This window comes from Dendrobates tinctorius, unplaced genomic scaffold (assembly GCF_039654945.1).
Source record: "Dendrobates tinctorius isolate UK_male_01 unplaced genomic scaffold, ASM3965494v1 ptg000107l, whole genome shotgun sequence".
NCBI classification, from domain to species: Eukaryota; Metazoa; Chordata; class Amphibia; order Anura; family Dendrobatidae; genus Dendrobates; species Dendrobates tinctorius.
The window spans coordinates 31,511,313-31,525,527 of record NW_027361775.1 but is presented as its reverse complement, the minus strand read 5'-3'; the positions used below and the strand labels follow the sequence as shown (position 1 = coordinate 31,525,527).

The following is a 14,215-nucleotide window of genomic DNA, read 5'->3' as shown; positions in this document are numbered from 1 at the left end:
ACGTAAGTGTTTTTTTCATGCTTTTTAAGCGTTTTCACCGGCAAAACGCTTAAAAAACACTTACAAGAAGCATCCCATTCATTTGAATGAATTCCACACGTTTTGTGCATATTGATGCGTTTTTTCTGCAAAAAAAAAACGCATTGCGGTAAAAAACGCAGCATGCTCATTAATTTCGCAGAAAAATCCGTATTTCTAACTATATTCTATGAGACTGGGGACGCGGCTCCGGAAAAAACGCATAAAAATCGCGTGGAAAAACGTGCATTTTCTGGGAAGGAGTCCGTTTTTTTGTCAGGAATTTTCTGCATACGTGGGTACATAGTCTAAATGTTTTATTTCATGCCGACCATTCCAATAGCTAGCCAAACCAAGGGCTCATTCAGATGTCCGTGAAACTTGGTCCAATCACCGGCCACAACCCACTGACTGGCCACAGGTATATTGACCCGAATTCAGCAGCCTCATATATGGCGAGTCCATGGTTTGTGGTTGTTGGCAGCAGATCATTTAGGGTACTCTCCAAGCGTGTCACAACAAAGCTTCTTTATTAAGGAACAAACAGGAACAATATATGATATGCTTAATAGATCAGGAAGAAATCATTTGTGTGTCTCTATCTGTGCAGCATCTACAGCAGGCTGCTTCTCTCATACACAGACACGGGAATTACAGTCACACGTTCTCCCTGTGTAAGCATTTTTTTGTTTTAACTTTATAAACTGCATACAAATCTAGCAACTAAACACTTAGACAGGAATGCAGTTGTTGCATTAAACATATTTCAACAGCAGTCCATGCTTGGACGGAGCCTCACGGATGTATGAATCAGCCCTTATTTGCAACTTAGCATAATCTATGAGACTGAGCAGGCAAAACTTTTTAACATCAAATGAAAAAATATCTTTTTACAATAGCAAATGTTTTTTAAAGCATCGCCCAGTTTAGCAAGATTTCAGATGAAGCATTTGAATGGCAGAACAATTTTATTCATTGTATTATTGTTTTCTTTTCTGTACCCAACTTTATGTTAAAATGCGGATTGTAGCTAACTATGTTACTGGTCATTCTTTAAAATAATACAAGTAAAGTAATGGACACATTTATTAAATAAAAACAAACTGTAATTTGCAAAAAGTTTTGTACAATAGCAAGAAAGATTTAAAAGGGCTATCTCAACTTATCAAATGGGCAAAATTGCAAAGTGCTTGTAAAAGCAATTTTACAATTTAGCTCATTAAAAGTCCTCTCAAGAAATGAGGGATTTTTAAACCTATAGTTTGCAGCTTGTGGCTGAGATTCCCAGCCATCTCTGCAGGCTATCAAGTGGGTCTACTACAGTTTGCAAGTGCTGTTCTGAAGAAGGACAGATTGCTGAATGTGGCCAGCTTTAGTCCCTCAGTGATGCAAAGACAAAGCTGCCTCTACTTGCCGCATGGGAGAGCGCAATGTTTAGACCAGTAGCGTGACCATGATGCTGGTTTGAACAGTTAATCTTCAAGAGCTGCACCAGTGTAGGGGTGGAAATGATGATGTGGCACCTCTCTGGAGACCCCTGTTCTAAATATATGAAAATGTACTGTTTGTATGCGTTATCCTCTGGGAGGCTACAGTTCCTGTTAGTCAGGGGTGATGGTTAACTGTAGGGCCGTCCCATGGTTGGGGAGGAGGATTGGGGACCTGTGTGTCAGTTCCTGATTTGGTGGTAGTGAGCGAGAGATAAGAAAGGACACCCTCAGAGGAAAGCGATCATCATTGAGTGTATATGTGGGAAGGGACCAGGAAAAGGGAGCAAGTTTCAGCAAGAGCTCTTCAGGGGCAGCAGTGTTATTTATTAATTTACTTAACCCTTTAATGACAGCCAATAAGTCTTTTTACTGACCTGAGATATAAGAGACTAGCATCCCCATAAGGTGACAATCCATCAGCTGTCGGATGTACACTATAACTGACAACTTGCTGTATCAGCCATGATCAGTGTTGGCACCATCCTTATCTGTTTAACCCCTTAGATGTTGCTGTCAGTAGTGACTACATAATAGAAATGGTTAACAGAATGTGGGGGCTCCCTCTATCTCCATCGGTGCCCTGAGATCATGATCATCTGGTTCTGATGTTTGCCATGACAGTTCACGGCCTCATAGCGACCTTAGAGTCCGCCATATATATAGTGACCTGTTCAGAAGTTAGCGATATTTAGATGGTAAAAATACACTTTCATTCCTGTCATGCCACTTTGCATTAATTCCTTAAAATCACCTGAAGAGAAAATAAACTACCTGCCAGCAGTTTTCAATATGTCAGGGGGTGCTCTTTTTAAAATGGTATCACCTTTGGAGGTTTTCCAATATATAGGACCCCCAAACTCACTTCAAACCTAGATGGATCTCTCAAAAAAACAAGTTTTGGAAATTTTATTGAAAAAATGAATAATTACTGCTTATTTTTTAAACCTCCTAAAAGGCTAACAAAATAAAATAACATTTTACAAATGGTGCTGATGTAAAGCAGATATGTGGGAAATGTTATTTATTAATGTTTTTCTGTAGTATGACTATCTGGATCAAAGGGATAATCGTTCAAAGTTTGAAAATTGCTATTTTTTTAAAATTTTTGTCAAATTTCTGATATTTTTTATATACACAAAACATATTGACCTAAATTTACCATGTTCATAAATTATAATGTGCCACGAAAAAACTCAAAATCATTTGTTGAAGCGTTCCAGAGTTATTACCACATAAAGTGACATTGGTCAGATTTAAAAAGTTTCTCCCGGTCACTAAGGGGTTAAGCAGGAAAGTCAGAGAACCTATAGCAAGAGACGTTTAGGAACGTTATTAGTGCTAGCCAGACCTGGTCTGCCACGAAGTACAACAAAGTCATGTAGGGTTGGGGCAGTTTAGTAAGGTGGTAGCCGGTGGAGCTCCCTTACGCTGTACATTGTTCTCATGAAGTGCAGTGGTCACAGTGAAACACATTGACTTGTGAGGCCCTGTACAAGGAAGACTGAGTTACCCACTTTGTCCTGCAGTTCAGATGTAACTTCCACCACAAGTATTGTCTCCGTCCAGAACTAACATGGATGTGCCTCTGTATTGTGCAATCCTCGTTACCCGAACCAGATACAGGCAGGAAGGCTGGGGAGCATTGTGCTCCTGCAGAAAGAAGACTAGATAACCTATTTAAACATGTAGTAGACACAGCCATTATTTCAATTATTTAATTTTGCTAAAATTTGTAAAAAAAAAAGTTTTAATTTTTTGTAATGAAGAATTGAGTAAAGTGGTGGTTGAGTATAGGTATTACTGCATTAGCCATACAAGAGGGACTTTGTGATCACCAGAATCAGTGAGGGTTTCAGTAGTCGGACCCCCAGGGATCATGAATTTATTACGTATTCTGTGGACCATGGATGCTGTGCAATTATAAGTAAATGAATGAAAATTACAACACAGCATGATGACTGAGAAGAGAAATGTCTTGTTAGGGTGTTAATATACCTAGGCTCTGATTCCAGAAAAAATGCTATAGTTTTGCTAAAACCTCAGCATACTCATTATAAAATTGCAACATGTGAACAAAGTCTAACACTTTGAAACTAAGTAACTCATTGATATATTTCCTTACTCTGCAATACATCTAATAATCATTTAACTAAAGACTATAGAAACCGTTACACTAACTTTTTGGTCATTTGAACAAAATGCAAATGCAAAATTAAACAACTTTCAAATTAGCCTTCATTAAAAATCTCATACCATTTTGCTGTTGTAAGTAGGTACAGTAAGTCCTTTATCTACAAAAGGTAGGCCATTTATATGGATACGCCTAAATAAAATGGGAATGGTGGGTGACCCAGATCGGCATGCTGAATTTGCAGAATCGGCATAACAAAAATTGGAAGAGGACCCTCAGTTTACACAGAACATTATGTTCAGTCATGAGGCAAACTTTTTTGGGTGAGCCATTTATATTGATACACCTAAATAAAATGGGAATGGTGACAGTTTTCTTTCGTAGGGTGTCTTGCATTGAAATCTGGTCCAATGACCCGGGCACTGCGTTCACCAGACATCAACACAATTTCTATCCGCTCCTCACATGTTATCCTCTGCGACATGTCATAGAATCATAGAATCGTAGAGTTGGAAGGGACCTCCTGGGCCATCTGGTCCAACCCCCTGCTTAAAGCAGGATTCGCTAAATCATCCCAGTCAGATGTCTGTCCAGCCTCTGTTTGAAGACTTTCATTGAAGGAGAACTCACCACTTCTTGTGACAGCCTGTTCCACTCATTGATCACTCTGTCAAAAAGTTTTTACTAATATCTAATCTATGTCTCCTCCCATTCAGTTTCATCCCATTGCTTCTAGTCTTTCCTTGTGCAAATGAGAATAAAGATGATCCTTCTACAATGTGACAGCCCTTTAGATATTTGTAGACAGCTATTAAGTCTCCTCTCAGTCTTCTCTTTTGCAAACTAAACATTCCCAAATCCTGCAACCTTTCCTCATAAGACAGGGTTTGCAGACCGGTCACCATTCTGGTCGCTTTTTTCTGAACTTGCTCCAGTTTGCTGATGTCTTTTTTAAAATGTGGTGCCCAAAAATGGACACAATATTCCAGATGAGGTCTGACCAAAGAGGAGTAGAGGGAAATAATGACTTCATGTGATTTAGACTGTAAGCTTCTGTTAATACATCCTAGAATTGCATTTGCCTTTTTTGCTGCTGCATCACACTGTTGACTCATATTCAGTCTGTGATCTATTAGTATACCCAAGTCTTTTTCACATGTGCTGTTGCTTAGCCCTATTCCTCCCATTCTGTATATGCTTTTTTCATTTTTATTGCCCAGATGTAGTACTTTGCATTTTTCCCTGTTAAAAACCATTCTGTTAGTTGCTGCCCACTGCTCCAGTTTATTTATATCTTTTTGAATCCTCTCTCTCTCTTCTCTAGTATTAGCTATCCCTCCTTGCTTTGTGTCATCAGCAAATTTAATCAGTTTACCCTCAATTCCTTCATCTAAATCATTGATAAAGATGTTGAACAATACAGGGCCCAGGACAGAGCCCTGTGGTACCCCACTTGAGACATTCCTCCAACTGGATGTGCAGCCATTTACGACCACTCTTTGGGTCCGATCACTAAGCCAGTTATGAATCCCCCTTACAGTTGCCTTGTGCATTCCATACTTAGTCATTTTTTCAATAAGGATTGTATGAGATACTTTGTCAAATGCTTTGCTGAAGTCAAGATATACTATATCTACAGCATTTCCTTGATCCACCCAATCAGTGATTCCGTCATAGAAGGAAATTAAGCTTGTCTGACATGACTTATTAGTTACAAACCCATGCTGACTCTGTTTAATCACTTCATTCTTATCCAGGTACTGACATACATGTTGTTTAATAATTTGTTCAAAGATCTTTCCTGGTATAGAAGTCAGACTCACCGGCCTATAGTTGCCTGGGTCCACCTTCTTCCCAATGGCCGTAAACAAAGATACTTGTAAATAACTCATGAAATAATAAAGTTACGTTAAAACCAATCACACCATTGTTTTTCTTGTGAAATTCTCAATGAGTTTGATGTGTCACATGACCCTCTTCCCATTGAAAAAAGTAAAGATGGATCCAAAATGGCTGAAATCAAAATGACCGCCATGGTCACCACCCATCTTGAAATGTTTTCCCCCTCCCATATACTTATGTGCCACAAACAGGAAGTTGATATCACCAACCATTCCCATTTTATTTAGGTGTATCCATATAAATCACCCACCCTGTAGTTGAGTTGTGTAAGAACTCTGACCTGGTTTGGATAACCTGGCCTCTGCTTTGCCCCTCTGAACTCTCAGTGTTAGAGATAGCAGTAAGGAGTTGTAAACATCAGATAAAAGTGACAAGAGAGGTGACAGCATCTACTGTCTCAGGAAGGGACAGGAAGGCAAAGAAAACAGGTTGTAGATAAGGAAGAAAATGAGAGGAAAAATTATCATCAGAATAAGCAGTGCTGATACATGACAGCCAAGGAAGGAAGTAACATCCTGAACACATGACTTATGGATATGGGACGGACCCCTACTCCATCTTAAAACCACCATAACTACAGTAGACCTAGGCACTAGAATAAATACACAACACATTATTTTGGTTGTCAAAATCGCCACTGTTTTATTTAAATCACAGGATCAAAACAATCACAGTAGGAGTCAGGCGAAGTGCTAGTACATTGGGATTCACAAGTACTGTGATATCCCCAGCTGTCTGACATACAGAACCAGGATAGACAGCCATAAAGGGATGGCACGCACTGGCTTGCCATTCAAGCAGAGCCAGTAAACTTTCAGGGCACCACTGACCCTGTTATCCTCACTCCTGTGCTTAACCACTGCGCCCGCCCCTGATTGACGTTACCATTACAACATCCTTGAGGCTGGCCACCAAAGCCGAGCCTGTTCACCACCATGAGGTTTTACATCCTCTATTAGTTAAAATTAGTCCACCTTAACTTGTCTGCAACTTCCACCTGACTCCTAAGGCCTCTTTCACACTTCCGTTTTTGACCATCAGTCAAAATCTGCCAGGTTTTGAAAAAAACGGATCCACCATTTTTTTTGCGGATCCGTTTTTTTCCCCATTGAGTTGCATTACTGGCGGATCTTGACGGATGGCCATCCGTTGGATCCGTTTTTGTGAGGATCCGCCAAATTTTTTTCATCCGCCGGCATGCCTGGACGGACCTTGCAATGTTTTTTTAGTGGTTGGATCCGCATTTTCCATTGCGCATGCCCGGAGAAAGAAAGTCAGGGAGAAAATTAACCCTGAAATCCTTTCTGGCGGACGAGAACAACTCTCTCTCTCTCTCCTTCCCGGCCAGTAGTTCCTTTAAAATTCTTCATTCTGCGGATCCGTCACAAAACGGATCCTGTGGCATCCATTCACATCAGTTAGGAACGGATCCGCTTTTCCGCCTTTTTGGCGAATTTTAACTGACACAAAAAACTGAAGTGTGAAAGAGGCCTAAACCGCAAAGCTGTGACGGGTTATAAATTCACATTTGACACCTTTTTTTTTTTTTTTTTTAATAAATCACTTTAGTAAACTTATAAACTAGAAGTCCCTGCAAAAGCATTAAGGGGACTAACTTGGCAAACCTCCGACTCACAAAGAGTCATCCTACAGCACTCAGGAGAGGAAAAAACCCCTGTGGAGGAAACCTCTAGTGAACCATGGCTGAAGGACGGCCCTTCCCTTGGGCTTAGAAGGTTAATGCTATTAACTCTTTATAGCCATGATAAAATTGAACCTGGAACAAAATATACAATAAAGCATTCATCATACAAGCAATAATTAAAACGTTTTAGGACAATGATTATAAACAGGGGGCAGGAGGGCGGGAAATGCTTCCTCCTGTTCATCCTGTGTAAGAAAGAGGGAGAGAGACAGATTTCCTGCTCTATATAAGCCCAAGCACATACTGTGCTTCTTACTCTGAAAGCAACATCACTCTTGCTTAAAATCAACACCACTATACCAAAAAGCTGCAGGAGTAAAGGTCCACCCATCCCCAAGTCATGTCCTCCTCCGCCTATGGCTCCAGTGCAGGGTGGATAAAAATCAATGTTTTTTCAAAAAAAATCAAAAAAATCGGATTTTTTTGATTTAAATCGGATTTTTTTGATTTAAATCGGATTTTTTTCAATAAACTTCTTTTTGAGGAAAATATTTTACCATCCAAAGGTTCTTCCATCATGAGATAAAGCTGAGTTGTTTAACTCAGTAGAATAAAGGCTGTATATGTGTAACATTCACAATGCCATGCTCTTCCAGAGGTTTCTGTAGGATTAGTGGGCAGTTTCTCTCCTATATTATCACAGACGCTCGCTTTACTTACGCAGTTCTCAAAACTGAATTTGACTCCGCAGAGGTCCCAGCCTCTTCTTCACGGCAAAAATGTTACAACATGAACAGAGTTGAGAAAAAGACCTTAATCCTATTGTTCTACAAACCTATGAATACAGAATCAACCCTTTCAGTGCCAAGTCCAAGAAGTTAGACAATATGTTTCTGATTGTTTGGAGTGGAATAGATCTGTACAACACAAGAAGAATGTGAATCTAAGTGTGAGGAGGAGGAAGGGCAAGCAGACAAGAAAATGAAAGTGAAACTTTGAGCACAATACTGCAGCATAGCCACAGACAGACAAGTCTGTATCTGTTTGTGTGTACGATCTGAGGTTTATTACATTCTTTCCTTATAATGGCAGCAGGCCATAAAAGAGACCCAGTTTGGGAATATTTTAATGAAGCTCCTTCGCCTATCGGTAAGGCAGGCATGCGTGCAAAATGCAAACGATGCAACAAAGAGATGCAAGGCCTGGTGGCTCGAATGAGGCAACATCATGAAAAGTGCGGTGATGAAGATGACCAAAGAAACACTTCTGAACAGGCATGATATTCAGGTTGGTAAACATTTTTATTGAATCCTATTTCTAAAGACTGAACTGTCATGTGTGAGAAAAATTATATTTCTTATTATTACTGCATGTTACTGTCATTTGGTACAGTTATGAAGAAAAACAAATATTCATTTTGGGGCAGGGGCAGTGATGTGTTGTGTACAATAAGCAGAAATTGTATAAACAATAAAATAACAGCATTGACTTTTTTTGTTTAGGTGAATTCATGGATTCTGGAAACTATTCACCTCCAAGATCACCATCATCCTGTTCTACAGTTTCAGAGTTATCCATCCAGGATAGTGCTTCATTAGCAGCAGCATCATCATCAGACACCCACAGCCACATATCACCATCACCCAAAAGGAAGAAAAAACCTTTACCTCCTGGAACCACCATAGATAGATTTGTGATAAGAACTAGCAGATTAGAAAAAGAGTTTATTGATGAAAAAATTGCCCAGTTTATTTATGCAACAAACTCTTCTTTCCGTCTGACTGAGAACCCACAGTTCATTAATATGGTTCAGTCACTGAGACCAGGATACAGTCCACCCAGCAGAGCTGATGTTGCAGGGAAACTGCTGGATCAAGTGTATGACAGAGAAATGGAGCAATGTGCAACAGCTCTGGAGGGTAAAATTGTTAACCTAAGTATTGATGGGTGGAGTAATGTCCACAATGATCCTATTGTATGTGCTTGTATAACAACAGAAGAAGGTAAAGTCTTCCTTGCACAAACAACTGATACGTCAGGAAATGCACACACAGCAGAATACTTACAAGAAGTGGCAGTAAAAGCTATAACGACATGTGAACAAAAATTCAAATGTCTAGTACGCAGTTTGGTCACTGACAATGCTGCAAACGTATCCAAGATGAGAAGAGATTTAGAAGAGCAGGGAGGGAATACAAAGCTGCTAATAACATATGGTTGCAGTGCTCATTTGCTGCACCTCTTAGCCAAAGACTTAAGTGTTCCAGAAATAAAGGCTAATGTTGTTGAAATTCTTCCGTAATAATCATTTTGCTGCAGCAGCTCTGAAAAGGATGGGTGGAACCAAGCTAACGCTCCCACAAGATGTTAGATGGAACTCTGTGGTGGACTGTTTTGAGCAGTATATCAAAAACTGGCCTATTCTGATGACACTTTGTGAAGAAAATCGAGATAAAATAGATGGCACTGTCACGGCCAAAATCCTCAACATTGGGCTTAAGAGAAATGTTGAACATATGCTGAGCTTCCTGAAACCCATCTCTCAAGCTTTAAACAAAATACAGAAAAATAGCTGTTTTATTGCGGATGCTGTTGAAATTTGGAAGGAACTGAGTGAACACTTAAAAACAGAACTACACATGGACAGAATTAAATTACAAGCAGTAAACAAACGAATGGGACAAGCACTGACTCCAGCTCATTTTTTGGCAAATATTGTCAATATCCAATATCAGGGTCAAAACCTAAGTGCTGAGGAAGAGGAGTTAGCTATGACATGGGTATCCAGCAATCATCCATCTTTAATGCCAACTATAATAAACTTCAGAGCTAAGGGGGAACCATTCAAGAAATATATGTTTGCTGAAGATATTTTAAGGAAGGTCACACCAGTAAACTGGTGGAAGTCACTTAAGCGCTTGGATTTAGAGACTGTTCAAGTAATGATTTCACTTTTAACAGCAGTAGCTTCTTCTGCAGGCGTTGAAAGAATATTCTCTTCCTTTGGACTCATTCATTCTAAATTGAGAAATCGGGTGGGACCCAATAAAGCAGGAAAGCTTGTTTTTCTTTTCCAGATTATGAATAGGAACAAAGAAGAAGATGATGATGAAGATGACGACAAGTGAGCTACAGAGGACAGCAGGGACAGTAGTATTTAAGTTTTTCATGTGTCGGCTGGGCTGACAGTCTGAGTTTCTTAAAATATATATATATTTTGTTTAGCCAAATTAGTTAACAAACATGGATGTTCGTTTAAGCAAATAACTTATGCTGTAATGTTGTTATTGTTTCAGTTGAATAAATCTATTTAAATTGTTATTAAGGTCAGGATTATTTTTCTCCTTCCTAAGTACAACAGAACAGTGGTGTCCAAATATGAATGATTAACCCATTAAACTGGGGAGAAAAAAGTAATATTATTATTATTATTATTATTAAAAGTGATTCTAAAAATCTTCATCTACTTGCATGTTAAAGTAGCAAGAACTAGTTTAGGTAGAAACTTTGATTTAAATCACTGATTTAAATCAAGCCTTACTGACTAGTGATTTAAATCGTGATTTAAATCGTGATTTAAATCAGTTAGATTTAAATCAAATCCACCCTGCTCCAGTGGTTTCTTAAACATCACATCTTGCAAATATTACTGGAAGGACTCACCCACATACATTAGTCTAGTACAGCAAGCTGCAAATGGCATGCCAGGCCATCTGAAGATGAAGGAATGATGATTGTGGATTGAAACTTGGTATAACTTTTCGTGAACAAGAGGTATTTATTTAGCCTTACTCTTCCTAACAGGTGGCTGCTCCCTCCACAAGCCCTTAATGCCTACTATCTTCCTAACAAGAACCAAATGGGTGAGTACTAAAGAGACTCATCTGCTGCTTCTTAGTGGAATTTCCACACAAATATGTAACGTGTGTGTGTGTGTGTGTGTGTGTGTGTCTGTGTGTATGCACCTGTATATGTTCAAATATTTTAACCATATTAAAGATTACATTATGGCACCTTTGTCATCCACAGTATTTCCTGCTGGTATTCTGCAACCTACGCTCTATGATCCAGATTTTCCACAGTAAGTTTTAGAGAAAACTACTGAATGTTTAGTACATTTTTATTGTGCTCTCAGAAACAGCCCCCAGAAGGACCCGTCTTAGAATTGTTTGTTATTTTTCAGAAACTTTTCCCACATGCCCAATGATAGTAGTAAGCCTATGTTCACACATTGCATTTTTGCTACTTTTTTTCTGCAGTCAAAACTTGCTCTCTTAGCAGTAATGAAGCTGCTTAAAAAAACAAGTTTTGTTGAATTTTTTGCTCCGTTTTTAGGTACTTTTGTCTCTTTTTCATGTTGATACAGTTTAGAGCATGTTGTTCCTGAGTTTTCTGCACCAAAAATGCAGACAAAATCTGAAATCCATGCACAAAAAGACGTTTTCCACCTCCAAAATGTTATAGCTTCATTGAGTAACCAGCTATCAAACCAAAATGTTACCAATGCAGTGCTTAGTACTAAATGCCAAGGAAACGTTGCCAGTATGGACAATTACTGTCCCAATCGATGGATCTGATCACTTATAAAACCATACACAAAAAGAAAATCATTTACAGTTATCAGATCGTGCTGATCATTACTCACAACCACCATGTCTATGGCTAGCACTATAGGATATTTTTTTTCCAATTGTTTCTGTTCAGTTGTTAATAGCACAAGAGCTCTTGGACAAATGCAATCTCCTCCACTGAAATAGTGTCCACCCTCAAGAATTAAAACTGTGGCCCCTATAAGGACAGGCATTGCACCAGTTTTATTGAATGGCATCATGGAGTAAGAGGAACCTGATTCGTTAAGAAGTGCATGCCACTTAATGAATCATGTGCGTCTTGCAAGTGGTGAATGCATTGATAGAAATCTGACTGTAGTCTGGGATTGGAGCAAGATTTCGGTCGTGAGGTACGCCACATCTAGTAACGAAATAGATGGGTGGGCACTGCCAATTCCATGCCTAGCTGGGATGCCAAAGAACCAGCCGTGACTCCGAAAGTCAAATAATTTTGATACTTTTCTAAGTGAAACTGGCATAAGCACTCCTTTATGCCCTGTATGACAATCATAACCAACGCCTGTCCTGAACAAATCAAGATATGGACATTTGTAGGTATCTATTGCTTTGGAGGAATATTTCTGTTAGTGGCACTAATGTCTCTGCAGCATATAACATGTTAATATATCTACAGATCCTTGAACTATGGTGGCATTGGAACCATCATCGGGCACGAGCTCACGCATGGATATGATGACTGGGGTAAATACTATCATCAGTGATGGACTGTAGTACATGATCTTACGAGTGTCATACCTGTAATATTTTAAAGGCGCAATAGTTACATATATTGGTTAGTAATGCTGCCGTTATACCGCCCTTATAGCGTATATAGTGCATGCAGTTCAATATGTGATCATGCTGAATACCATCTAGTTAGTGCTCAAATGGTGATTTCTATCACAATCATTACACACAAAATCAGCAAATGGAATAAAGATGTTTTCTGAAGCTCCTACAGGAAGTAAATGTAACTTTAGATGTAAAAGTCCAAAATGTCTATGTATATTTAATGGTTCATCAATAGTTGACAATGAATGGAAGCGTGCAGCAGCCTGTACTCTGCAAGTACAGGTTATTTTCTGTATGAGCATGAACTGTACATTAGAGAATTACTACAATTTGTGGTTTTAATGACGGCGGTAAATTCAGGCTTCTTGGTTCAATGACATACAGTGTTATAATAAACATTTAAGCCTGAATACTACTAGATAACTGGTCAGTATAAGGCTAGGGCTACACTGTGACTTTGACTGCAAAACAGGACACACGGCAAAATTTGCTGGGCAGTTCAAAACAAGTGAATTAGGCCTCATTGGGTCCCTGAGGCTATGTACCCACGTATGCAGAAAATTCCTGACTGAAAACCGGACTCCTTCCCATAAAGCGCGTGTTTTTTTATGCATTTTTTTTCCGGAGCGGCCCCAGTCTCATAGAAAATAGTTAGAAATGCGGATTTTTCCGCAAAATTAATTAGCATGCTGCGTTTTTTAACGCGATGCGGTTTTTTCACGGGAAAAAACCCCATCAATATGCAAAAAAATGCACAAAAAGTGCAGAATTCATTAAAATGAATGGGATGCTTCTTTTAAGCATTTTTAAGCGTTTTTGCAAAAAAAAAAAAAATGATGTGCACATACCCTGAGGGTACCGCGACTGCGTCAAGCAAATCTAAAAGAAAATCAGACTGAATGGACTTCTTGCGACTTGTCTCTTGACCCTTGGGGTCGCAATGCCACCCTCTTCACTTGTATTGCTCTGCAATGTAGAAGTGACATCGCAGATTGACAGTGACACCTGACAATCTTTGGCGGAGCGATCTGTGTTGCAGCCAATATTTCTCCTATTTATTATCTATTTAGTACTTTCAGATTTTATATTGTATTTATTTAATGACTTAATATTGTTCTTATTTTAATTGTAGGGGGTCAATATGACTCATTTGGGAATCTGATCCACTGGTGGACTGAGGAATCCTACAGTAAATTCCTAAAGAAAGCAGAATGCATTGTAGATCTGTATGAAAACTTCACTGTGTACAACCAGCGGGTGAGAAAACCATACACAATGGCTGGAGGGTTTCATGATTTCAGGCTACTTTTAGAGCAATGAAAGTTTTAATTAATAGTAGTTGCACTGTGCTCTACATTTCTTATTAGAGTGACGTGATATATTCTGATAAATCACGCTAGAAAGCATGAGGACAAGCACCATTGCCAGGACTGATTTGACAGACTAGTTTAGTAGCGTCTCCTCTCACAGATATTAAGTATTCTCTGCCCCCTGTACGTCCACATCTGTTACTGCAGGCACCAAGCAAAGCTACGAAAGCGAATGGCTGCTGGTGACTGTGTATTCCTCTACTATAAGAGAATTTTGGCATGATATACATTAAAACGTGCCCAGTATAACAAATCAA

The 14,215-nt window shown here is 39.2% G+C and overlaps 1 protein-coding gene across 1 annotated transcript in view; it reads left to right on the top strand.

The window, feature by feature from the left end:
- Nucleotides 1–14,215, top strand: part of ECEL1 (endothelin converting enzyme like 1) — a 130,608-nt gene that overhangs the window by 89,856 nt on the left and 26,537 nt on the right. Inside the window, exons 11-14 of the mRNA XM_073589334.1 lie at nt 10,991–11,049; nt 11,216–11,267; nt 12,431–12,498; nt 13,721–13,845. Coding sequence (XP_073445435.1) covers nt 10,991–11,049; nt 11,216–11,267; nt 12,431–12,498; nt 13,721–13,845 — 304 coding nt within the window. The remainder of the gene's footprint in view (nt 1–10,990; nt 11,050–11,215; nt 11,268–12,430; nt 12,499–13,720; nt 13,846–14,215) is intronic.